Raw genomic sequence first — 25,764 nt, forward strand, 5'->3', positions numbered from 1 at the left:
AATGTTGACTGTCTTCCTCTCTGGTAATCTTGTACTGAGTGAGATTATAGCACCTGAAAGAAACAGTTTCAGTTTCTGAACCTTCTTATCAACAAGGATTTATATTTTGATACTTCAGGGGAAAAAAAAAGACTTTTTTCTCCTCAGTCAGTTGGTAATATGAGAGCAGATAGGACCCTGTCAGCGGGACCACAGTGTTTACCCAAACACAGAGGACTGTCAGAGGATCCAGAGGTTCATGCTGTAGGGTCATTTTACCTTTAGTGGTCACTAACAAACCTAGCAAGCGTTATAATGGGCATGTACTTCTTATACAGTTTGCTTTTTGCATACATTGGGCTGCCTGGACTCTTACTTGGAGATTTAGCTTTCCGATGCCCAAGCTGCACCGCAGAGGATATGATGGCATGCAGCAAAGTCGATCCACTATGTACAGAGATCGTGAGGGAGCCAGGTTGTGGTTGCTGTCCGGTGTGTGCCCGGCAGGTGGGAGAGCTCTGTGGGGTTTATCTGCCGAGGTGCTCCACTGGTCTGAGGTGCTACCCAAGTATTGACGCCGTCTTCCCTTTACAGCAGCTCATTCAGGGTTTGGGACGATGTGGACAAAGAATAGATCTGGATGTCTGGGAACATTTGAACCCGCCGGGGTATGGTAGGTTTTTATGAAAAAACTGCTGCAAAGTAGTAGAATAAAGAAAGAGCATTTAAGCTGCATTAATCTGTAGTTGTTGTTTTTAATCACTGAATCACTTTTTATGTTTAAATTGAATAAATTGAAGAGAGAATAATCCCCCAAGGCTACATTGGCCTTACTTTTTAGACCTGGAGGATAATGGATTGCTTCCAAACCATTGTACAGGGTAGGGGTTTTACTTTTTAGAAAGTAAATTCATAGTGTAAAGACTTAAAGTTAGGGCCATGGCTACTTTGACAGGTAGCTGGCAGCTGCAGCCAATCACTGTCTGGGCTTCACCTCCACTAATGGGAGCCTCTAATCTGGACTTCTTTTTTCTGCTGTTGGTGCCTTTTTGAACATTTTAACTAAATTGTTCCACAGATTATCTGTTAGATAGACCATCTCAGCAATTTGCGCTTTGGTGAGGTACATTCAGTGTTTTGTCTGTTAAATGTTTCCGTCTTTGTGTAATTTAACTGTATAGTTAATGAACACAGCTCATTAACCAAATTTGCTAGCTTTGCCTGATAGCGCTGTCATCCAAATATGTTCACTTCTTCCTCCAATAAGCCAACACAGTGGTAGCCAAAATGTTGCTGAGACTTCAAAATGCAGAATCCAAAACTAAAGGCTAAGATCAAGTCAAGGGTGATGTCATATCCATCTTTTAAATACAGTACATGATATATTGTTATATATTGAGGGGGCAAAACCTGGGATTAAGGGTACAGTGGAGGTCATCACATAGTGTCTTTAAAGAATTAGGTGTGTAACTCTGATGATCCTTCAAAAACACAATTAGTCATCATGCAGCTTTGATTGACTGAGAAGTACTCATGAATCCAGACTGGTTTTCTTCTGTCTGTCATGTTGGAGAAAGGAATGGACATAACAAAAAGCGGGCAGTTTATTTAGGCTGGGAGAAAAACCAAACAAGAATACAAAACAAAAGGAGACTCAGACTTTACTAACCAAACTGGGCAAAGCTAAACACTAAGATCATAGACTGTGAAACCCGGAAAGACACATGGAGGGAGGTGAATTGACATTCCAGTGAGGACAAAGGGGAACTGACACAATTTATACACATGAGGATGATTAGGGAAAGTGGAGGCACATAGGAGGGACTAATCAGGCATAATGAGTCAGGAGAAGTGAAGCTGTACACAATGCACATGAGACAAGGGACTGTCAAAATAAAACAGGAAGTAGCATGCACACCAAAACTGAGAGTAGGACACGCAGGCTTGACACTAAGATGGGGATAAACAAAGAGACTGGGGGTGACAAAGGACGAAACACAAGGAGAAGAACATGGAGACAGAGCACAGATACAAGGACAAGTGAGAGAGAGACATGGCAGACAGGAGGGACCCCAAGGTAGAAAACAAAGAGACCAGACCAAGGGAGCGGGAACATAAACTGATAACCCTTAAATAACTTGAAAATAATATAGACACCACTCATAATGCAGCAGGGAAATTACCAGGGATTACCAAGCTTTACCATTTAGTCACAGGAACTAAACAAGAAAACAAAACAATATAAAATCCAGATAATATGATCACAAAATCAAAAATGAATTTAACAAGATTCAAAAGGTCCAAAACACAGAGCAGTATCTTAATTTCCTAGGAGTGGAAATCTACTCTATGATGTTGTATCATCTACATCTGCATCACCACAGCTTAAACTGACACAGTGCTATATGTGATGGTCTATGTAGATTTGTTTTGTACATCCAAAGATTGGTCCCCTGTCAAGTATCTTCTGTACTGTGCTTTAATTGAGACGTCTCCTATATTCTCTAATACCTGAGTGTGAAGTTATAACAGAGAAGGAAAAGCTTCACTGAGAATTTGCAGACTCGAGACTACAGTTTCACTACAGAACTCTTTTAATGTCAGAAAAACCACCATTTACATCAAACATATTTGTAAGTATCCCAAAAGAAACAACCCAGAAATCCTGCTGGGACAGAGAAATGTTAAGCTTTGCTATCCCACATTACAGTTATTAGGGACAAAGGGTCACTATTGATTCCTGAAAATGAATGTTGACATATGCAATGTGTTTGGCAGGCAGTGGCAGACCCACATCTGTGAGCGCAAACAAGCAGTATCCCGCCGATGAACTCTAACATGTCTGTAACCCACGTAGCCTCAAAGCTCTCGTATTGGGAATGCCTTATTTTGATGTTGGCTATTGTATTAAGGAGGAAATTTAATACACATTGAGACTTTTAAGACTAGCATTCAATCATGACAGTCTCCGTGTCTGTTGTGAGCATCAGTGTCAGTTTGTTATTGGAAAAGAGTTTCTCTGAAGAAGAAGGTAAATGGATGGTAAATGGACTGATTCTTATATAGCGCTTTTCTACTCTCCCGGAGTACTCAAAGCGCTCTATACAACATGCCTCATTCACCCATTCACACCCACTCGTACAAGCACTTCTAAACACAGTGCAAACTGTGACCTGTTTATATAAACTGCTTATATATATATACTTATTTGTTTATCTTACGTCTCATGGCCACAGACTTAAATGGGAGGGGATAATGAAAACAAACCCATTTCCAGTCCTGCGATTTTATCTGAGCGCAGTGCACTCAGGATGGGCTCTATGCTGTGATTTATCATCTTTGGCATTCAGATCAGTTAAAATACAAATGAGCATTGTTTTATAGGGCAGGTTGCACTCTGTTAAGCTTGACTGTCTTTCTTTGTAACCTTCAACATCCACATTTCGTTAACTGCAGGAAAGATCCTGAAGTTTACACTCTCACTTTTCAGTTCAACACTTTCAAAAAAAAAAGAAGAGTGTTGCTTTTTAGGATATTGTGCTTATTTGATGTGATTCTGGGTTCACATGGGTCCTTTGGGTCACTGAAATGAGCAGCACATCAGCCTGAGTAAACAGTCTAAAGTTCATAACCTCCTTGAGCTTTGCTGAGACTTGGTGCTTTCAGCAGACAAACATCTGTGTATAAATATGTCAAATGTGTCGGCTAGGGACAAGATTTTTCAGTTTCCAAGTTTCAATTTGTTGTCCAAGTAGTACTGATTAATCAACTGAGCACTTTGGTTGCATCCAGGTAGGCGCTCCCTGTGAGATGGGAGCATGCTTGCCAAAGTGTTGTCTTTTCATTAAGTTTTCTAAATGGATAGACAGTAACCGGTGCATGGAACAGGAAGTCTCAGCCAAGATATCCTGTACTACACTGTGGAAGCCCTGGAAGTCCATTAACCAGAACCACAATCCCTTTTTAAATCAAACTAAAGTAGCTTTCAGTTCCTAAATCCAACCAGTGAGTGAATGCAGAGTTAAAAATGACTAAGAAACACAAAGTTAAAAAAATGTGGAAAACAAAGGTCACAACTGGATGGAAACCATAACCTCCTGACTCATAAACTGGTGAGACCCCATGCCATAGACACCTCAAAATATGGATGTAGCTTTGGATTTTGAAAACTAAAGCCAGTGCAGAAGTGCCTTTAGCATGCCTTTAAAGCGTCTCTTTAATGGCCACCAGGAGGGTATCTCCTATGGCTGCAAAAAGACTCATAGACTTCATATCCATAGAAGTCTGTGAGAAAACCACAGTCTTCCCTCACCTCTGTACAAACTGTCCTGATGAGTTTATGGGCTCGGTGGGCTCGGTCTAACCAGACTATGCTCATTAATGACTGAATGAGGAATTAGCCAATCAGTGAGGAGTTTTAAGCCCACTCCCACCACCCAAAAGAAAAAAAAAGAGAGATGGCAGTGGCAGAGGCTTCGGAAGAGAACTTCATACTTTCATACCGTCTAAATTCCCGTCCAGAATACAGCAGAGCTTACAGATATCAGGCATGATGATGATGATGTCAGAAAGGAGAAGTAAAGGTTGGTTGTAAAGCAGCTTACAGACGTGCAGCAGCCACAGGCTATGTTATTGCTTCTATGAGATCTGGAAGCTTGATTTGTCAGAGCCTACCTGACTTTAAAAAGTGGCATTTGTCACTTGAAATATTTTTGCACTTCTCCAGCTTCTATGTCCACAAGCTTACAATAATCAGCTGCAATGGCATTTTAAATCCCCCTTTAATTCTTCCAGTCTGAAAAGCAGGGAGATATAATGATTGTGAGTGTTTCCACCTGAATTGCTTTTTTGACAGTCCAGTTGGAATGGCTCTCCGAGTATTTTAGTATTAGTCTGGTGATGATTGTGAGCTCCAGTCTTGACATGAAACCAAATATTCCCTTCCTTTAAATTCTGGACAAAGGAAATGAATTCACTGCCTCTGATGAAGTGCTGAAGTCTATGGCAGGTGTGGAAGCTCTGTCAGAGACATGGATACATCATTATGCAGCAATATTTGGATTAGCCATTAACATTTCAGCATCCACTGTATTTATGCAGGGACGATCTGTTGAGCAGCACAGAATGTTTGCTCAAAACAAATTCGCTTGACTTACTTGAAAGGCTGAAAGTCTGCGCTTACACTCCACAACATTATTTTAAGTCTGCTGCTGCCAACGGTTTGGGGAATTGTACAAGGGAGAGTTTCTCTAGTGGCCAGTCAATCAGTGATTGGGCTTGGCCTGAGTGGGCTGCATCGAATCCAGCTTAAAAAACCGGCCAGAAAATGATGCATGATCTGCATTTAAACAAATTTAATTTCCATTTACATACTAGAGTTACTAGGGGAGGAAAGTGGAGTTGAACAGTGTGTATGGTGGATACTGAATTTAAATTTTTGATTTCTGCTAGCCTTCCTACCAGCGTACCTGCTCTTTCTTTTTGCTATCTCTTTGATAGACAGAGTAAATTTACAGATGAGGAAATAACTGAACCAATCACATTTTCTGCTTGGCAGTGGTAAATAAAGTACCGGTTAAGTGCTCCAGTAAACCCAGAGAATGAGTCAATTGAAAACTCTTTAGATATGACTTTATGACCTAACAGTACTGTGTAGAGAAACCCAGCAATTCCTTCAAGCACAATGGGAGGACCACAGAGATGAGCAGCTAAATGAAATTCACCCATTAATTAGAGCTAATTTGTAAGCCTGCAGTGCAGGGCCAAACATGTCTTCTGAGAATAAGGCCTGCTGCTTCACAGTAGACAGTTCTCTGAAGACAGTACAAAATCTAAATCCTTCTTCCCACGTTTGAGGTCACACGTGGCAGGTGAGTCAGTGTAGGCAAAAGAAGCCTGACTGAAGAAGAAATAAAACAGCCAGGGATTAAAAGGTAAGGGGCAGAGTCAGAAAGGGTTTTATTGCCAAATGTTGAGCAGGTTTACAACATTGGGAAATTGCCGTGGTACTTAGTGCGAAACATACTGTAACACAAACACTTAAATAAACATAGAAATTAAAATTAAAAGTGCTAAGCAGATAGATATATACATAAATGCAGGTGATGATCAGTGCAAAAATGGAACAGATGCAGAGAACACAGTATAGGGTCATGTGTTTGTGGTGGGTCCTTTTGTATCTGGAAGTCCTACAGGATCTTAGCTCGGTCATTCTCGACCACCCTAGCGGGCGTGTCCCATTTTGACCTCCGGATTTCCAGGCCATACCCGGCACAGATGTTTCTGTATACTATGCCGACCACATGGTTATGGTGTTCCAAGTATGCCCTGCTTTCTAGCATCTTGCACCCTGCTGTTATGTGCTGGATTGTCTTGGGGGCATCTTTACACAGCCTGCATCTGGGGTCTTGCCTGGTGTGACAGACCCCAGCCTCTATAGATCTTGTACTTAGAGCTTGGACTTGGGGTGAAACCCTCCATGCATGGACAGTGGCTTCCTTGTCTTGATGTCAGTGGCTTCTATTTCTTCCTTTGGCCATCTTATTATCCCTGCAGGGTACCTGATCACTGGCAGGGAGTCTGTCTGTCTGTCTGTCTATCAATTTATATATATATATATATATATATATGTATATATATATACATATATATGTATGTATGCATAAACTCAGAATAAATTATTAAAGTACAGATGATTAAAATGGATAAAATTATATTATTTAAAAATACAGGAAGTGATTACATCAAGCTCATAGATGTGATGTGTGTTCTACTTGCTGGTCTGTCTATAAGGTGCAGTACTATACTGTAGCAGGTGGGGGAGCATACAGTCAGGACAATAGGAGACGCCTGGCTCCATTGTTTCCTCACTTTGACACCTCTACTCTTCCTCATTTCATTTTTGATTTTTGTCCCATTTAACATGTCCAACACCATACTGTCCACAATGTCTTTTTGTTAAAATAAATATTTAAATGACCACCAATTTGCAATGATTAAGCTGCACTCAACCAGGAAGAGAAACTCACGAGATTGGAATCTTTTTACTAGAGTGCTATGTACAGAAATGTGCTTGTATTATTTTGGTGCAAAAAAACATACAAATGTTGTTATACTTTATTCTAATCTGAGTCAGTTTTACACTGCTGGAACTGCAGGTGATAGGACACGCATAGAACACAGTAGAGTGTAGAACAAACAGCAGGAATACCTGTTCAATCAAAACTCTGATTTAACTTTGATCTTTGATTTCCATGTCTCCCTCATCAGGCTGTGGCATCCAGTTTAAAGTTTCAGAGTTCTTATGTGTAGCTCTCCGGTTGGCAGCCAAAACCTTTCCCTAATCACAACCATGAATTAACCATTGTTTTATTATCATAACCATCATTCAACACATCGGTGGGTTGGACAGAATCATCCAATAGTGACGTTCATAAGACCACGCAGACCGCCAGTCGTCAACTGAAAAATCCCCACTGCACAAAGCACAAACCTATTTTGCCATTTCCTTGTGCTTCTGTTTATTTCTCTCTCCTCTTCTCTTCTTTGTGCTGTCGGTGGTCTTAGACTACCCTTTATGGCCTGAAGGGGTTCCTCTGCTGAGACTTGCTGCTTCTCCTTCACTCACACTCTATGGTCTTTAATTATTCTGTGTCGATTTGTGCTGCACACAGTAGAATGTGTGAAAAGTTAAAGCTATAACAGATCACTTTGGGTGGGAGTTGCATGTGGGTGCCTGCAAACCTGAGAAAACTCCCCCTGAGGTGTAAATAGCCCTCTCTCCTTCTCTTTCACATCTTAAAGCACATTGAGAGGTTGCAACTTGCATACTGCATTACTTATCAGATTAAGATTGAGAAAACATATAAAGTTTGTCAAACATAATGTTCTGTTTGTCTTTAGATTAAACTATGCAACAGATGCATCTTCACCAGCAACATTCTGCCTCCAAATTAATGCTCATAGCATTGCCTTTATAGCAATATATTATACTGCACTTTGAACTGAAGTGTTTGCAAAAGGTTGCCTCTGTGTTTGCGTGGAGGCACACAGAGTGATGTTAACATTTGCTTCTGACCACCAGGCAAAAAGAAGTCCGAAGTTCATTCTTTTGATCTGTTTTTTGTTAAATCAGTGAGAACCTTCTCCGCCTTGCCCTACCACAGCAGTAACGTGCAGCTTCCACACTGACTGACTGAATTGCTTGTTTAAACACTGCATTAAGCTCACAGGCTATGGAACAACAAGGCGAGGGATACTTTTCCCCCCTAAGTCTGTAGAGAGTTAGTGTAGTTTTACAAAAATCAGCCACAAAATTAAAATCTCATCCCTGATATTTTGTCGGTCCCTCTCACGCTGCCAAAACCACTCTGACCGATTGGATCGAGAACCGCACCTCTGGAGTTTATGGAGGTATTCTGCACCAAAACATTGTCAACAAATGGTTTATTTGTTGGGGTTGGGGTGGGGACTCCATGAATCTGCATACTGTAGCTGTTCCATCAGATTGGAAGCAGGGAGGCCAGGTTAATGCCTTGGGGTATTTTTCATGTGCTTTTTCATGATTTTCTGCATTGCTCTGCTGTGGGAAAGTGCTGCTGCTGCAGAATATGGCACAGTCAAGAAGTGTGTGTTTGGATTGCAATACAATACAATACAATACAATGGTATACCAAAGTGCTTCACATAAAAGACAGAAAATAAGACATAAATATTATAAATATTAAATATTAAATATTATATTATAGGACCATAGCAAAGTACCAAGTATGCTAACAGGTCAGTGTCACTAATACACAGGAATAGCATAAATGCATATCAAGTAAAACATGTTAAAAGCACAAAGCCATAAAAGATATGTATAAAAGATAAAATAGAGTAAGTCTAGGGATCAGATACAGGCATTAACGAGCAGGAAAGGCAAGGTTAAATAAATAGGTTTTTAACCTTGATTTAAATGATTGGATAGAATCAGACACGCTGATAGCAATAGGAAGGTTATTCCATAAATCTGGTGCAGCCAAGGCAAATGCACGGTCACCTCTAGACTTCAGACGATATCTTGGCTGCACCAGGAGTAACTGAGTAGATCTACTGAGTTACTACTGAGTAGTTTGCAGTCTATGAAGAAGGGCAGAATGAAGACTGAAATAAAGGGAGTTGCAGTAATCCAGCCTAGAGGTCACAAAGGCGTGAACAAGCTTTTCCAGGTCCTTATGCGGAATAATGCCTAGCCTTAGAACTGAGACGCAGTTGGTAGAAACTAGATCTAACTACAGCAGACACTTGTTTATCAAATTTAAAAGAGCTATCCAGCAACACGCCCAAATCGCTAACAGTGTCAGAGAGGGAGCTGGCAAGGGAACCAAAGGCATCACGAAGTTGTCCGTGAAGAATATTACTATCAAATACCATGATTTCAGTTTTCTTATCATTTAAGATAAGAGAGTTTCCTAAGAGCCATCCTTTAACCTCACAGATGCACTCTTGAAAGCAGTGGAGAGACAGAGCAGGATCATCAACTAGTTCAAAGTAGATCTGTATATCATCAGCATAACAGTGAAAAGCGATATTGTATTTCTCAAAGATTGCGCCTAGAGGGAGCATAACTGACTGCAAGAAAATATTACAGACAGAATTCTGATAAGGAGCATTCGCACATCTTCAGATCACTCTCAGTGTAAAATGTATTTGGTTCCCAGAACTTAAAAGATGCAAACTTGTTGCCTTCGGAAAAAAAAAAGTACAGCATACTTAAGATGACTAAGTTTAGGCAACTTACTCATTGTGAGCTTGGTAAGTTTCATGTATAGTGGGGTCTTTTATTTTGAAATGTGATTATTCCTGTGTCTGACTTCCTGCCTTGCTCATCTGCTCTGTGCATCTTGGTGTGGTCCATTTTGATTGATAAGATGGTGCATTTGATAGAGTGAAGTGCTGCTTCTGGAATACATTGGATTCGGTGAAATTGTAAGCATTTTGTTGTGTTGGTATTGTCAGCTCAGAGTTCAGGGATGGAATATAAGCCTGCAGTTATTCATCACACACTTATCTTTAGCCTTAATCTTTTGGGATATTAGTTGTATTTAGTAAAGTCACAGATAAAAAAACATGTCACACTGGCATAAAGACTATAACATGGCTGTGGCCTTTGCAAGATACATATTGGTAAGAAATGAGCTAAAACCTCTTTAACAGAAGTGACCAGTAGATATATTGGATCACACCACCTGCACACGAGCATATGCATGCAACACAACTGCATAAAAAAATCTGCCAAACCCTCCATGTTACCGGTCTCTTTAGCAGCGAAATGCTCTCACGCCTCCTCACCTGCATTGTTTCTCTGCTGTCTGGTGGGTTTTCTCAGATTTTTTTCCACCGTTAAACAGAGTTAATGAGAAGCTGTGAAAAAGTGAAGCCGCAGGTCATACATCTTAATTAATGGCATCAAGTATATTTAGTAAAGCTCTGGGGGAAACTGAAGAGTTGGGCATCAACTGAAATGAGTTTTAAGGTTATTTCTTAAATGAAATTTTATATAAATTATAAATATTCTTGAAGCAATCACATATAAACAACATTCTGGGGGTAGGTTTACACTGAAGATATCAGCACTCGAGAACCTGTTTTGAAAAATAAATGACTTTGACCTTTTTGCCTCTTAAGCCTGACAATCAGCGTAGAAGCACCAAAACTTTCCTGTTAACAACTACAAAGGCAGCTTCATTGCTTAAAATGACATGCAGCCACATAGAAGAGTTGAAAGAGCGAGCTTACTGTAAAAGGTCTGAAGGGGATCTTCATTATTCTGTTTCTTTTTGTACATTTGCCAGCTGTAAAGTGTTTGAAGTGGTTGGGGCTTAAGAGGAACCATTTACACAGACAGTGGGTTTAAAGTAGTGAGAGGCCACTTTCTTGGACGTCAAAGCCCAGTCAAGTATTTGAGACCAGCTTTGCTGTATATGATAACAGGACAAATACATTAATGCTAAGCAACTCTGGAAAGACATTAATCATTCTGTGCTATGAGAGGACTGTGAAAGCTTCACATAGAGGCAATACCCAAAGCCAACACTGCAAACAGCTCAAGACAGGTAGTTTCTATGGCACTGAAGACAGAATCAACAACACAGTATTGTGATGACAGCTGTTGGCTAAAGACAAGTTTGGGTTTTTTCTGCTTGAAAATGCAGTCATGAGTTCCTATAAGTGTCTATAGAGGCAGTTCAAACACCGCAGAAAACTGTTTACAAGCTGAGTATCTACCTTATTTAACTCAACCACAACACAGCATTCCTGCTACGTTCACTTTTGCATTGCCAAGGGGAAATAATGCTTTACATTACCCATCCATCCATTTTCTTCCACTAACATTTATGTTGTGAAGCTATAAAATGCTTTTATGTGTTTCTGACCGCAGATATGATTTCTTTTTAAAAGCAACCCCTTGCTTGATGTGCCCTGCAAAACCTTCCCAAGTCAAAGATTCCTTCGCAGTTTATGAATATCTTAACAAAACTTGGAACAAAAGTCTGAGTTTGTATGCTGAAGTGGAGGTTGGAAGCTTTTACATGTAGTCAACACTGACAGATTGTAGGGAATTTAATTTGACCGCTTGAAACTTAAGGACTTATTTGTGGTCACAGTCTGTCCATGTGGAGCGCACATGTGAATCTTTCCAATCTCGATAAGAAGACGACTTTGGCTTGAGGGATAGTAACGCTGGTCAATCAGTCTGTCCAGTCCTCTTGCAAATAAAAATATATCACTAAAGATTGGATGGATTACAATGAAATTTGGTCCATCCATCCACCCATCCACTTATTCCTTTTTGTTTACAAGCCAAGGGATGTTTTTGCTGGTCTAAGGTCTTCCCCAGGGTTTCCTCTTGGTTGGACATCTCACTTTGGAAGCACGCTATAGAGAGATTCCCAAACCATCTCAGCTGGCTCCCTTTGATATAGAGTATCAGAGGCTTTACTTCCAGCCCCTCTTGAACAACTGAGCTCTGCCTCACTGCACTATCCCAAACCACAAAATTGAACACTTTGGCTTTTCTCAGAAATTCTGTCCGTAGAAGTTATGAACATAATTGTTGACAAAGGGCAGCCTTGGCAGGGTCTATGGCCATCGTCCACCATTTGCCTTCATGTACTCTGTTAACTGACATGATATACAAAACTAAATGAAAAACTAGCCATAATTATTGGTATCCTTTTCCTTTCGGAAAAAAAAAAAAAACAGGTCCTTGACACTGGACAGTGCTTCTCTGAAGAATGTCTTGGAGATCATCTAATTTCATTGTTCTCATTTCATTGTGTCCCAGATGCATCAAACTGAGCCTCTTCCATGTTTTATAGTGGGGGTGGGGTTCATTATACATTCCTCTGTGACCAAAGAGCAGATGTGTCTTACAAAAACACTTCCAGAAGCATTGTGACTTGTCATCTTACATTTTTGCTAATTTCTATCAACTTTAAAATGTTTTCTTTCCAAAGAAGGATTTTCTTCCATGGAGGACACTTTCATTCAGGATGCACCATATGATTTGACAAGACCCTGTAGTACTATGAACCCGGGGGTTAGCTTCCACGTTCCTATTGAACCTTTCCTTGGTCCTTTTTCCACTGCTCAGACTATCTTCCTGATTAACCTGGAGTCAGTTTTTTACTAGGAACACATCTGGAGAGAATGGGTACTGACCTTCAAATTTCTAGTAATACTGCAAACCTGATTTTCACTGGAAAGTCAGGCTGCATGGAAGTTGGTATTAGATTCCATTACAGCTTGTTTTATTTCCATTGTCCTGTTGTGTCTGTTCCCTTGTGGTTCACACAGTGACACCAAACAGCACAATGAGTACTTATCATTGTGTGATATACAAAGGAGTACTATAGGTTCAGTGATTGTAGGAGTGAAGACAGTGGTGGTAGAGCGCTGTCATTTGGGAAACTATGAACACATTTCTATGATAGCATGTTTCTTACATGTTGAATGTTGGTCCTTTTTAAATGCTTCTTACATCCAAAGTCTCATATAATCAGGCTCTATCCTATCACAAAGACTGCATGGTATGATACTAACCCAACCTAACACTTTGCTCTCAGGCTTCAGGCTCACTTGTGGTTCCTTGAGTTTCTAAAAGTAGACTGTGCTCTAAAAGTAGCGCCTTCAGGTATCAGACCCCTTTCCCATGGAAACAGCTCCCAGTCTGGGTTTGAGAGACAGACACCCTCTCTACTTTTAAGGCTAGGGTTTATACTTTAAGCTTTGCTTTCTGGTAAAGCTTAAGTCTGGATCAGGTGACCCTGAACCATCCCTTAGTTATGCTGATGCTACTGGGGAACTTCCCATGATGCACTGAGCATCTCTTCTTCCACTTTCTGGCCAACTGCTTCTCCATAGGGGATTAACTGATTTGGGGTTATCACTCTAATATAGTAGGATCTTTACTTTATAATACAGGTGGAGTACAAAGTGTCTTAAGGCAAGTGTTTATGTAAACTGATGATACTTAAAATAAAAATTAGCGTAATTGAGTTGAAAACATTTGTTGGTCAAATCATTCACTTTTGTTTTTTAGTTATGAATCATTAGTGTTTTTCTTTAATTGCTTTAATTTTCTTTCCAGAAGAAAAAAATTACTTTATTTTTTTATTTTTTATTTTTTATCTTTTTTTGCCAAAAAGGGGTTTGTATGACACAAGTTTCTAGCAACATAGAAGCCGGACTTACTCATTTTGCACACCTGGCAGAGCATGCACCAGCACACATGAGCACAGGCACATTCAGACAGTGCCATGGCATGTGTAAGGAGCTCCCGAGATTTGGGGGAAGGCTTCCCTCTCAGGCTTGATTTACAACCTCTTCTGCTTCAGTGCTAATTACAGACACACACGGTCTTACACAAATACACACTCACACACACCCACAAAGCCTCTGGCAGGAAAGTTAGATGCCATAAAAAATCCTTACTCAGCATGAAAAGCCTTCATCAGATGTGCATCCTCACGAGTCTGGACTCACCTTCAGTGACTGCCAGTCTAGCTCAGGACTATAATTCATGACTGTTTTGACTGCTACGCTGATAAAAGTCCATACAGTTTTAACCCCCTGATGTAGTTCTGTTTTAAAGTTACAGTCATCAGCATCGTTAAATTCACTGTCTGCATCTGCTCTGAATGACCTCACTGAACTGTTTTGTTGTTTGTGCTTTGTTTCTTCTGTCGCCACCAAATGATGAACATACTTTGCTATAACAGTCAGCAGTAACCGCTCTCACAGAGACCCCCACTGCTCAGTGGAGCTCAGCATTTTAAACCTAAATGGGCTGGATGTAGCACTTGGCCATTTCACAAAAAACATCTTAGCACGGTTTGATCCACACAACGGCTGGGTGCACAGAATTAGTCACATGAAGCAGGAGGGACACAGGATGGCTTGAGGACACAGAATGACTTTGTCCTTTAATTCTAGGATTAAGACAACTTTTCAAAGGGCCTGTTATTAGATAAATAATTGCTTTTAATAATAGCTTTGATTACTGAATAGATAAATATAGATGAGTCTTGAGCATTTTAGTAAGCACAGATGTTGCACACACTAAAAATTGCCTCACAATTTTTAGTGTGTGCAACATCTGTTTGTTAACTAAAGAAACCACAAGAATACTTTCATACTCAAACAAGTGACTCAAAATAAGGTTTTCTAGGAACCTAACAAGTATTGAATGTTACATGAGGATCGAAACCAAAAAGCCATGAAGTCTGAATGTTTATTTGGACATATGCTACACATTAACTACATTTGCTTTGTGTGTTTATTTGCTGCAGAGGTGCATGGGACTGAAAGTCCGCTCACCGGGAGACCGCCTCTAAACCCGTGGATTTGGCAGAAGACTGCCCTTGAACAACACCTTCAGGACCGCAGAACAAGGATGAAGATAAATTCAAGAGTGTCTCAGGTCAGGGCTAAACCTTTTTCCTATAATTTAGCTGCAGGTAACAATTCAGGGTTCATTTCACCGGGATTTGTTTATGTAGACTAACTGATAACCTGAAGTATACTGGCTCCATGTCTGACATAATTGGATCCACAAGTTATTATAAATCGTACGAGCAAAACTGTTGTAATTATATACTGTAACCTCCCCTGCAGCTCATCTGCCTGACATGGAAACACAGAAGCGTGTCGTTAAAAAGAAACAGCTGAAAAGAAAAAAAAATCTCAGTAGTGTGTAATGTAGGGTCCTATTCGCTACCTGCCTATGTTACATCTTCTTTCTAGGCCTGCAAAAGATAATCATTACAGGATACAGCGAAATATTTGCCCATCAAAAGCAGCAGTGACACAAGGTCAAAAATGTGCTGTGTGAGCAATAATGTCTGGTACAGTGGTGCCCTCCTCTGGGCACTGTTTCACTCAGACAAACAGATTAATATGTGCACACAATAAACACACACTCACTTTTTAATCCTCCACATTCTCTATATTTTTATGCATTAAGTTTCAAGCGGTAAAGCGCTCATTTATGCGCTTTAATATAAACTGTGAGTGTTGAAAAATACATCAGTTGATATGAGCTGAGGTGACAGTTACAGTGACATCAGATTGTTAATGCAACGACTATTTGTTTGTAGATAAATTCTTTGTATTGCTTTGGCAGCTGAAGGCCTTGTGTTTGAAATGCTTTCCAACATAATGACGCATTTCCACTCTGATGATTTACTGATGCGTTTGTTAATTAAATAGAAAGTTGCAGAAGCAACAGTGCCTCTATTCAGCCACGGGGGTCTTCAGTAACTGCTCATAATGAGCACCTTCACTATAAAAGTGATCTTGTTTTGCTCGCCACAGTGGAGTGGCAGTTGGCAGTTTGATGCAGTCTTTACATTAAAACCCCGCCCCCTTCTATTCTTTAGCACTCACTCATCGTTTCACAGTGTCAAATGCTACACCGCAAAAAATTAAAACAGTTCCTAGAAAGTCGTCAATGGGCTGGAGTACTAGCACACATATCCTGTTTCATGCAAATGAGCTTGGGCCCGAAGGGGGCTACGCATATGGACACCCATATATGTCTCAATAAGACAAACAATGATATGCTTTTGCTCATTTTCTCCCTCATTTAACAACCTCGCTTGCAGCCAAACAAAACAAAATACACCAAGAAATAATAAGCGGGGCGGTACAATACAACGTCAAGATCATTAGAAGCAACAAAGGAGACAGTGCAGTAAAAGGAGTCGTGCAGCTGGGCAAGGGGAGGGACTTCAGATGACTAGTGTTGAGTATATGCACTTTGTTGTGAATAGTCATTGGAGATCATAGAGCTATATGCTGAACACAGGCTTCATTGTCAGAGCTCAGGTTGTGCCAGATTTCTCTTTCTTTTTGTCTCTCTCAATTTTCTTTTTGACAAAAATAAAAAACAGTAATGGCCACGCTCATTAAGTACAGTATGCAGACATGTAAGAGGGAACCAGCCCATTTTTATAGAAAAACATATCAAAGGGCCAGTCTGTGGCTCCACAGTACAGAGAGGGACACAGGGAAGAGCGGTGTCCATAACTTCCAAAGCCAATAACAAAATTTAAGGAGCAAAGATATAATGTGTCCAACTTAATTCATAAAGATTAAATTGCTGCAATTCAATAATCCAATAACAAGTACAATAGTCAGGTTCTCATCAGTGTACCCTAGTTCCCTAACACATGATGCAGACCTCATGATGCCAGCTCACTCATATTCCAAGATAGGCTCAAGTAGCATTGGGTGCCTAAGCTGAGCTGGAGTCAAACCACTGATCCAATGTTGCTACCAGACTATCCAGCTGTTATTTTGTTGACTGTTGACCTAATGAGAGACTTTATATGCAACAAATGGGAATTATAGAAGAGCCCAAGACCAAGATCCACTCTCAGCAAGAAGCATCTGGTACCTCAGTGCTCTAACATCTGTAAAAGAAAGCTACTGCTGAAGATAGTGATTCAGTGGCTACAGCGCACTGCGAACATACTTAGCGGTATGCACATAATGAGCCAACCCTGATAAAAGAGAGCAGTGGAAATGTACTTTGGGATGACTAACCATCTAGAATGACAGACGCTTCTATGGAGCTGAGATTGAAGATTGTCGCCTGACTCATGGTATGCCCATAAATTAACATTTGGAATTGTGGTTCTTGCAAGTGAGATGATCTGTTCTCCAAAGGCCCATTCAGGGTGTGCTCTGAACTGCAAGGGAACAAGTATGCAGACAGACCCAGCCAAAGCTCAGAATGAGCAATAATAAAAGAACATTTGGGAGAAAGAGACATAATACAATATCAACACCAAGTGGCTGATGGACCTAAGAGCAGACCACAGCAACCTCAAGAATCACTAAACATTTTAAAGGCAGACATCCAACAAGCCTCAAGAATGAAAAGCTGAACAACACCAGGACCTGACATGAACCACACCTACTGGCTAAAGAAACTAATGTCACTCCATGATCTCCTGGTTATGGCCTGCTAACAGCAGGCACTCATCCAGACTCACTAATGTAGGGCAGAATAATCATGTTCATGAACAATCCCCACAAGGGTACTGACATCATCACCAGCTACTGGCCAATTATTTGCCTCTACACAACACTGAAGCTCCTCTCAGGCATTATAGCAATCCAGATAACTAGCCACATGACTTAATACATAAGTGCAGCTTAAAAGGGTCAGAGCACCAGCTACTGGTTGACAGAGCATATACCAGGACTTTAAGACCAGGCAGGCTAACCTGAGCCCCACTGGGATTTACTACAAGAAAGCCCACAACTCAGTGTCCCACACATGGATTGTGGAGTGCTTGGCACTGTACGAGGCTAACAGTGCAATGATATCAATCATCAGGAAGTACTTGGGGCTGTGGAAGAGAACACTATAGACCCATTCCAGGCAATTTCACAAGTTGCCATCAAGTGCAGGATGTACCAAGGTAAGGCCTCCCCCTAAACCAGCTCATAACAAAGAATGAACACAGATATACTGTAGATTCAGGAGTGGTGAAACCATCAGCTGTCAGTCATGAGTGAGTGAGACATGAATTTACTGATCCACCTACTTGGGGTTAACGGGGGGATTGAAGAGGATTAGAACACTATTATGGAAGACCAAGGCCCTGCATGTGATGTACCATAGACAGACAGAAGATGTGGCTAAGATAGTGTACGGGCACATCTGTACCATATATAGATTAGAAGTCCGTAATTCCCAATCGGAGATACCACCACAGGATGTTGAGAACAACAGTGCATGGGACTTCGAGTTCCAGACAGACAAGCTGCTGGCCAACCAATCAGACATAGTGGTGGTTGACAATGAAGACCACAATTTTAATAGATGTGGCAATCTCAGTGGACAGCGACATCAGGAAGAAGTACCAGGAACTTTAGGAACAACTGGAGCAGATGTGGAGGTTAAAGTCCTAAGTGGTAATAGAAGCATTAGGAGCCGAACTCCCAAACTGGAAGGGAAACTCAAGGCACACCATCAGGTCAGTGGTGGCGACAGGCTGCAGTGAATAAAAATAAAAAGATAAAGCTTATTACACCAAACCACTTCTGTAAAGGGGTGTCTAAATTACAACTTATGGACTGCTTGGCCAATCTTGAGACATCAATCTCAGTCTTTCAAGAGCACACATGGGCAAAATACAGCCCAGAATCAGTCCAGGGACCATCTTAATCTGGTCACAAACATCCCAATATGTAGGAGCAGGGATTCTGCTCTGAAACTAAAAGTTGTCTTTGACATGTTTGTTTATGTATGTCTTTATTAGGAAAAAGAAAAGGAGTCTAACACAGAGAGAGAGGGAGAGGGCTTTTCATCCATATGCTCAGATGTCTGATAAGGTTCGTGGCAGACTGTGCCTCCTCCCGCTCCCTTCTCTCATCCTCAGCCAACTAATCATAAGAACAGACCCCTTTGATCCCACGGGTAGACTGGCACTCGGTGTGTGTGTCTGCATTACAGTGCGCACTTGAATACACTGTAAAATGCAGAGCAAGAAGAGTGAGTACAAGAAAAGTGTGTGGAGTATTTTGTGCGTGCATGAAAGCACGGGTTTGTGTATGTGTCTGTGTGGTCATGGTCATGGCCACCAGTTGAGTTAAGCAGCCCAGTCAGTTACGTTCCGCTCCAGCAGACTCACATCAATAATATTGGCTGAACTGCTGCTTGTCTAACTGTGGCTCGTAAAAATGTTAAGTATAAATGTGTATATTTGTGACATTTTTACAAGATACACAGCTGTATTTTATTTCACTGTTCGTTTTTTTGTTGTTGTTGTTGTTGGAGAACATTTTGCTCGGCCTTCAGCACAAATCAAATTTAACCTACCTCTCTTTTTTGCCTTGCCTAAAAGTGACTACAGGTGTATTTGTACATGTTGATTACTTACTGTTGTTTTTCTCCCTCATCATGCAGAGTGCCTGTCAGCAGGAGTTGGACAGGGTCTTAGAGGAGATTGCTAAAATGACTTCAGAGGACAACAGAGGCCCACTGGAGAACCTGTATGAGCTCAAGTTTCCAAACTGTGACAAACATGGACTGTATAACCTCAAGCAGGTGAGCTGCTGGCAGAGTGCCTGTCCTACGTCACATTATTTTACAAAAGAGAACATTTGGGTTAGATAAATTCACAAAAGACCCATCCATGATATATGTACGGTAAGACCTTTCACGTTTTTGTTATGTTATGTTTTGGATTCTTACAGGATAACATTTGAAGCATAATAAAGAAAAAAATGAGACTTCCCATTGATGAGAGGGTAGATATAAAAGGAAGAAAGAAATAGCCCTTGTTGCAAAAAGCCTGCCAAACAATGCTGGAAAACCTGAGAAGCAAACAAACAATATCTGCAAATTTGGTCAAGTAAATTAAAAAAAATAGTTTTAGATTATCTTTTCGTCAAGTTAAATTCCAGTAGAACTATCATCTGCGTCTGTATCTGTGGACCTCAGCCACCCGTGCGCAAACTGATGTTACTTTCTTTTAAAGGATAATTACTGATCATGCCAGCTGTCTTCAGCTAAGACCGAGAATCCAAGCATGAACATGATGCATCAGGTCATGAGTGCTGCTATTATTTAGTCTCTCAGGGTCAGACTGTCAGTGTGGATTCCACTGATATCTTCATAACTGAGCAGTATAATTGACTGCCTCTCCAGTGAGTTTCTTATTCCGCATATTGTCCAGCCTTGATGTGATCAGTGTAGCTGCTGTAAGCTGTGACTAGAGTAGCTTTCTACTTTGAGATCGATCTGCCCCAACAGCAACTGGCAACAAAAATCTCAAAAAGGATATTAGTTAAGTTACTAGAGTTGAGAACCTTTCTGATCACAAGCAGAAGCAAAGATGTTTATTAATGTGAGTTTTATGATACAGTGCTTTATCTACACATCTTAAAGCCATGTCTTAGTCTCCTGGTTGGGGGTTGTTGTGTGATGAGTCCATCAGTCACCTTACCTAAATGTGATCTATTGCATATTTATGTTCATCCTGTCACCAAACTGGAAGTTAAGAAAAGTTGAAAAAAGTTTATCTTGGGTACCAAGCAGTTATCTTGCCAGCTTGGAGGTGTCATATGTCTTTCAGTTTTTATGATCTCTGTTCACCTTGAATTAATTCCTGCATGGACACAGCCTAATGTGGTAGCATTTTCATTTAATTTTGAGTACAGGATTCCTGGAATAGGATGGAATAGGATTCTTGAACTGAATGCCTGAGCAGAAAGGCACAACAAAGAATATATTTTTGAGGAAACTTTTATCCATCAAGGTGAAATCTAAATTGCTGCCCCCATTGTTCAGAAAACCAGGTCCAAGCTTTCTTTTATTCCTCAAAACATCAAAACTCTGAACATGTGCAACACATAGTGGTATGCCCAGAATGATCTCTAAAATGCAAGGAGAGTGCAAGTGTCTGAGTATTGTGTGCTTATGGCTTATTTTGATGTGATTCTGTTTATGGTGGGTATACAAATGTCAGGTGAGTTACGCTGCAAGCTCCACTGGGACAAATAAATGTATCTATCTATTTTTAGAGTAACAATCTCCTGTAAATCTGTAACCAGTTTGAAGGTGGGAACAGAAGGTAGCAAGCCCAAACAGGTCACCTTTGTTGTCCAAGTGCCTGGTCTTCCAGGCTTTGCCCAGGGTAGTCTAAAAGTTCAGTTTGGGAGACATAATTTCTTGAGCAGTTACTCTTTTGTTTATCAAATCTTCCACTGCTGAGCACCATTTACAGTGCTCAGAGCAGCACTCTGCTTATACAAAAAGCCAAAGGACACAGAAGACACAGATTATACAGTTGTGGCCACATTTCAGTTTCAGAATGGCAATAAAATCTTTTACAGTTATTGTTAAGTAAAACTGAAAATCATAGAAAACTGCAAACCCACCAAACCAAATGAAAACACTGGTGTCTAAGCAGTGTTTCACATTGTTCCACTGAATTTCACGCCTCATCCTTCATTTGAACTACTGGAAAAAAAACAAAAAACGTTCTCGTTGTTGGACTAATGCCATTATTCAGATCTACTCACATGTACTGTAAACTCGTTTGTCATCTTTGCTGAATAATACGAACACTGAATCACGCATCAAGAAACTCATGAGTTTCACAATAACGGCCACACCCCAGTCAGCGCTGTCACAGCAGGTGTTTTCCATCTGCTGTCAAAAAGCAGCACACCTGCTGTGACATCACTCGTTAGGTTCCTGCTATGGCTGTGACATGTTTTGGTGATTCAGCCCATAGTGAGCAGATACATGGCGGTTTTATGCTCCGTGGGATTTGCTGGTGACTTACTGTTTCATGGTGATCTGTAACACAAGACCATAACAAACTCAAGTGGTTGCAGATGTCAACAGGTTTTAAACTTTGCTGGTGGCTCTTGTAAGTAATGACCGCTGGCTTTGATGATGGGAAAGAGCTTCTGTGGCTTTCGGTATCGGTGGAGATTATTGTGCCTATACATGTGTAACGCATTAAACTTTTGAGTGCATTTATGTTTCCTCCTTCGCCTTTCACATTTTCATTTCAGTTCCTCAGACTTTCTTTTTGGTTTTTCCTCTTTCACCCACGTATTACTTTGTGGGGTTTCCCCTCTCTTTTCTCTCATTGTCTGAGTCACACTCACACAATTCCTTTGTATCAGCCTGGCAAAATCACCCTGGCAAAAGTATAACTTCCTTCTCACTCCTGCCACCTGCCTCCTCCCCCTGTCTTTTTTCTTAATAAACTCTCACACCCGCCTCTTCCTTAGCGCTCTGCTCTTATACACACACACATACGCACAAATGCATGGGGAGATGTTGTCATCATGAATGAGGCAACAAGCTTCTGAGCTCAAGGTTACAAGGCAATAAAACTGTTTGGCGTACTTCATGGGAAGACTTTTGTTAAGCCGAGGAACGAACTGTGCTTCCGACTGGGGGCTTGAATTTGTATTATGCCCATCCATAGAAATCAGACAGGGGAGGACAAACAAGGTCACATATCCAGTGTTTTCTTACGAGGATAGTAGAGCAGAAAAGAAGATTTGAATAGGCGCCACCGTTTCCTAAAGCAGGGCTCTCAACCACTCAGCCAATTTTCATCACCGGTCACACACAACAGCATTGTTTTGGACTAGAGTCCACGGTTCCCAGGGAGGAACACTGTACCTCCTCAACACTCGGCTCCCTTTTGGAGTTGTCCCTCCTTGTCGCGCGGTAATTACTGTAACTGTCACTTTTTTTGTTCTTTCTCATCGAAGGAAGAAAATGGAAAGTCTTTTCTTTCCCCCCAGCTCTTCATTCTTTTCGCTGTCCCCTACCCGGCCGCCCCGCGCGCGCGGCGTAAACTGTGTCCACTTCAATTACGACCTCATTTCAGGGGGTTGGGGGGGCAGGGTGGGCTCTGCGGGGGAGCTAGTCTGCTGGCATGCCTCCGTTTGTGCGTGTATGTGTGGAAGTGTTTGCGATCACATGTATGGCTGTGGATGGGTTGTGGGTTGTGTGTAGGGGGCATAACCTGAGGACAGGCTGTTATTGGGTGAGTGTTGTCCCACCCGGACCACAGCCCTCACTCTCATCCAATGACCCCCCGCCGCCAGAAGATCCTCACACACACACACACGAACACAAATCTCAAGCCACCCTACGCCATGCTTCATTAACGCATCCCCTGCTTCCCACTGTGTTTCCTTACCCCTCCTGCCTCTTTTTTCCCAGTGTTTTCCATCTTGCCAAGTTTGTGTTTTTCTTCTCTCCTTCCAGTGCAACATGTCCACCCACGGCCAGCGGGGAGAATGCTGGTGTGTTGACCCCTTAACAGGAGTCCAGATACCAGAGACGCCTAAAGTCAGAGGGGATCCCAACTGTAACCAGTTTCAGGAGGTGCACAGAGCGATGCCCACTGCAGAAGCATCTCGCTAGCACGCCATCACAATGGGGCTGGGTTTTCTTCACGATTCCAAATTTATGAGGATTATTCATCAACGGGTTATGACAAAGCTCATACTCGTATGATATAATACTTTTTTAGGAAAGTGGCTTCAGTAAAAGAGGATAAATGCAGAGTGAACTACAGTATTTTTGCTGGTAAATGTACATTTTTCAGCAGTATGATATGTATTATAATCCACTCAAACTACAGTGCTCATTCTAGTCAAGAAACATGTCAGTCATTGCATAAGCAACAACAGTTCGAGGCAGGGGGACATAAATACATTCTGATGTGTGTCAGGCTTAGGGTCGTCACCAAGTTAGATCATTACAAGTGTCCATCTAATACACACAGACAAAATCTGGATTTCCTTTAATATTCATCCTCAGTGTCATTATAACTTCTGAAAATAACATGCTGAGGTCTTTAAATGATAGGTGGTTCCCCATATTCATCAGCTTGTTATCAGCTCTGTCAGTCGATCATTCTGGTGATTTTCAGCTAATGTACAGCTGTCTGAAAATAAAGTTTTTTAAGGAATATAAGGCAAATATATAAATTTTAGGGCTACAAGTAAAGAGGTCATTCAGAGACAAGAGAAGCAAAATAACAAGCTAAAAGGGGCTAAAATGGTTTTCAATGCTAAGGGGAACTGCAGAGTTAGCTCATTTTCTGGGGTTTTTTTCATTATAAGAAAGCTCTTTGACATTACACCTAGTCTTGTGAAATCAGCATAAACCTGTTAATTATATAGACTTTCAGCCTAAACCTACTAAGGATTTTATCTGCATTTAAATGTCTCATGTAGGATCTCAGTAACTGCAGTTAGTCTTTTTTAAGAGACTAAATATTATATTGGTTGTGCCTCCATATCAGAAGTCATACACTACACTGTTCGAAGCCCAAAGCTGGCAATTTCAGAAATTGAAGATGAGAGTCTGCCATTATAATTACTGTCTAAGAATCAACCAATAGGAATGGAGCATTAAAATTATAAACTTACCAGCTATCAAAGAGAATAAATGAAAAACTAAACGTGCAAAACAAAATGTTTGTGCTTCTGATAGAGCAGAAAATGCAGCTGAACTGTGATAGCAAAAGCTGTATGATGCTTCCACTAGCTGTTCCCACAACGGCGTCATGGTGGACACCCCACAACAGGGATATCAACCTCATTTTAAACATTGAGCCACATACAGCCCACTTTGATCTTAAGTGTTAAGGATTGGAGTCCAAGACCTTATCTTGACACCCCTGGTCTACAAGCATCAGACTCGATGACCCGCTCAAATTTACTCCGTCCATATCACACAGTTGTAGCTCGCAATGAGCAGCAATGAAATCCTAGTGTGCTGGTGCCTTTAGACTCACAGTGTAGCATTTTGGATAACTTTACATTTATGTTTATTAATCTACACTGCTACTGTTGCATAAATCAATAAATTATTATTAATTTATATAAATATAATAAATGACACAGATTAAATGTTATGCTAATGGCAAAATGGGGACAACCCCCCACTTTTTCCTTAGCTGAGTGGAGAATCTTTGAATTGCTTAGGATAATGTGTATACTATCTATACTCATACATATTTTAGCAGTAATACTTGGTGAACACTGTTTTTTATGATACTTTACAAGTAGATAATTAGGTTTTTATTTCAAGTAATGCTTTCTCTGATTACCTCTTGCAAAATTTCATGTTGATGTGCCTTTGTACTTTGCAGAATGAAATAAAATGCTCTGCCCGTGACTAGAACAGACTTGCTGTTTTTTTTTAAGATTTTGCAGTGAAAATGTTGTGTTAATTTAACTTTGACTGTAAAATCTGACATCATCCATGTTTTTCTTGGAATCCACACCCATCCATTTAATAAACTGTAGAGAGCTGTTGTTGTTTGTCAGCAGTTTGCCTCTCAACACTTACGATAATAACGCTGGAAACCACTGTGTGGCCATTCCTATCGATACCATGGACTGACGTGTGTGTGTGTGTGTGTGTGTGTGTGTGTGTGTGTGTGTGTGTGTGTGTGTGTGTGTGTGTTGCCAGGGTTACTAATGAAGTGTTGACATGAGGAGGGATTAGGCTGACATTGACAAATGTGATACTAAGTGGTAAAGGTGTCTATGAATAAACCAGCCCATCCATACACACAAACACCTACACACACAAAAACCCATGCACACACACTTTTGTACTGCTGCACAGGGTGGCAAAATCCAACCTGGCTCCATGGTGCAGTGGACATGAGCACAGGGCACACTAGAGGATGTTTGGGCCCTAAAGCCACCCTCATGAAATCTCTCTCTGAA

At 40.9% G+C, this 25,764-nt stretch overlaps 1 protein-coding gene across 1 annotated transcript; it reads left to right on the forward strand.

The window, feature by feature from the left end:
* The first annotated feature begins 137 nt into the window (after window positions 1–137).
* Window positions 138–25,207, forward strand: LOC116334067 (insulin-like growth factor-binding protein 2-B). The gene is made up of 4 exons (XM_031757390.2): window positions 138–652; window positions 14,814–14,944; window positions 19,445–19,585; window positions 23,282–25,207. The coding sequence occupies exons 1-4, from the start codon at window positions 295–297 to the stop codon at window positions 23,438–23,440; spliced, it is 789 nt and encodes a 262-aa protein (XP_031613250.1). The 5' UTR covers window positions 138–294; the 3' UTR covers window positions 23,441–25,207.
* Window positions 25,208–25,764: the final 557 nt, after the last annotated feature.

This window comes from Oreochromis aureus, linkage group 16, assembly GCF_013358895.1.
Source record: "Oreochromis aureus strain Israel breed Guangdong linkage group 16, ZZ_aureus, whole genome shotgun sequence".
NCBI classification, from domain to species: Eukaryota; Metazoa; Chordata; class Actinopteri; order Cichliformes; family Cichlidae; genus Oreochromis; species Oreochromis aureus.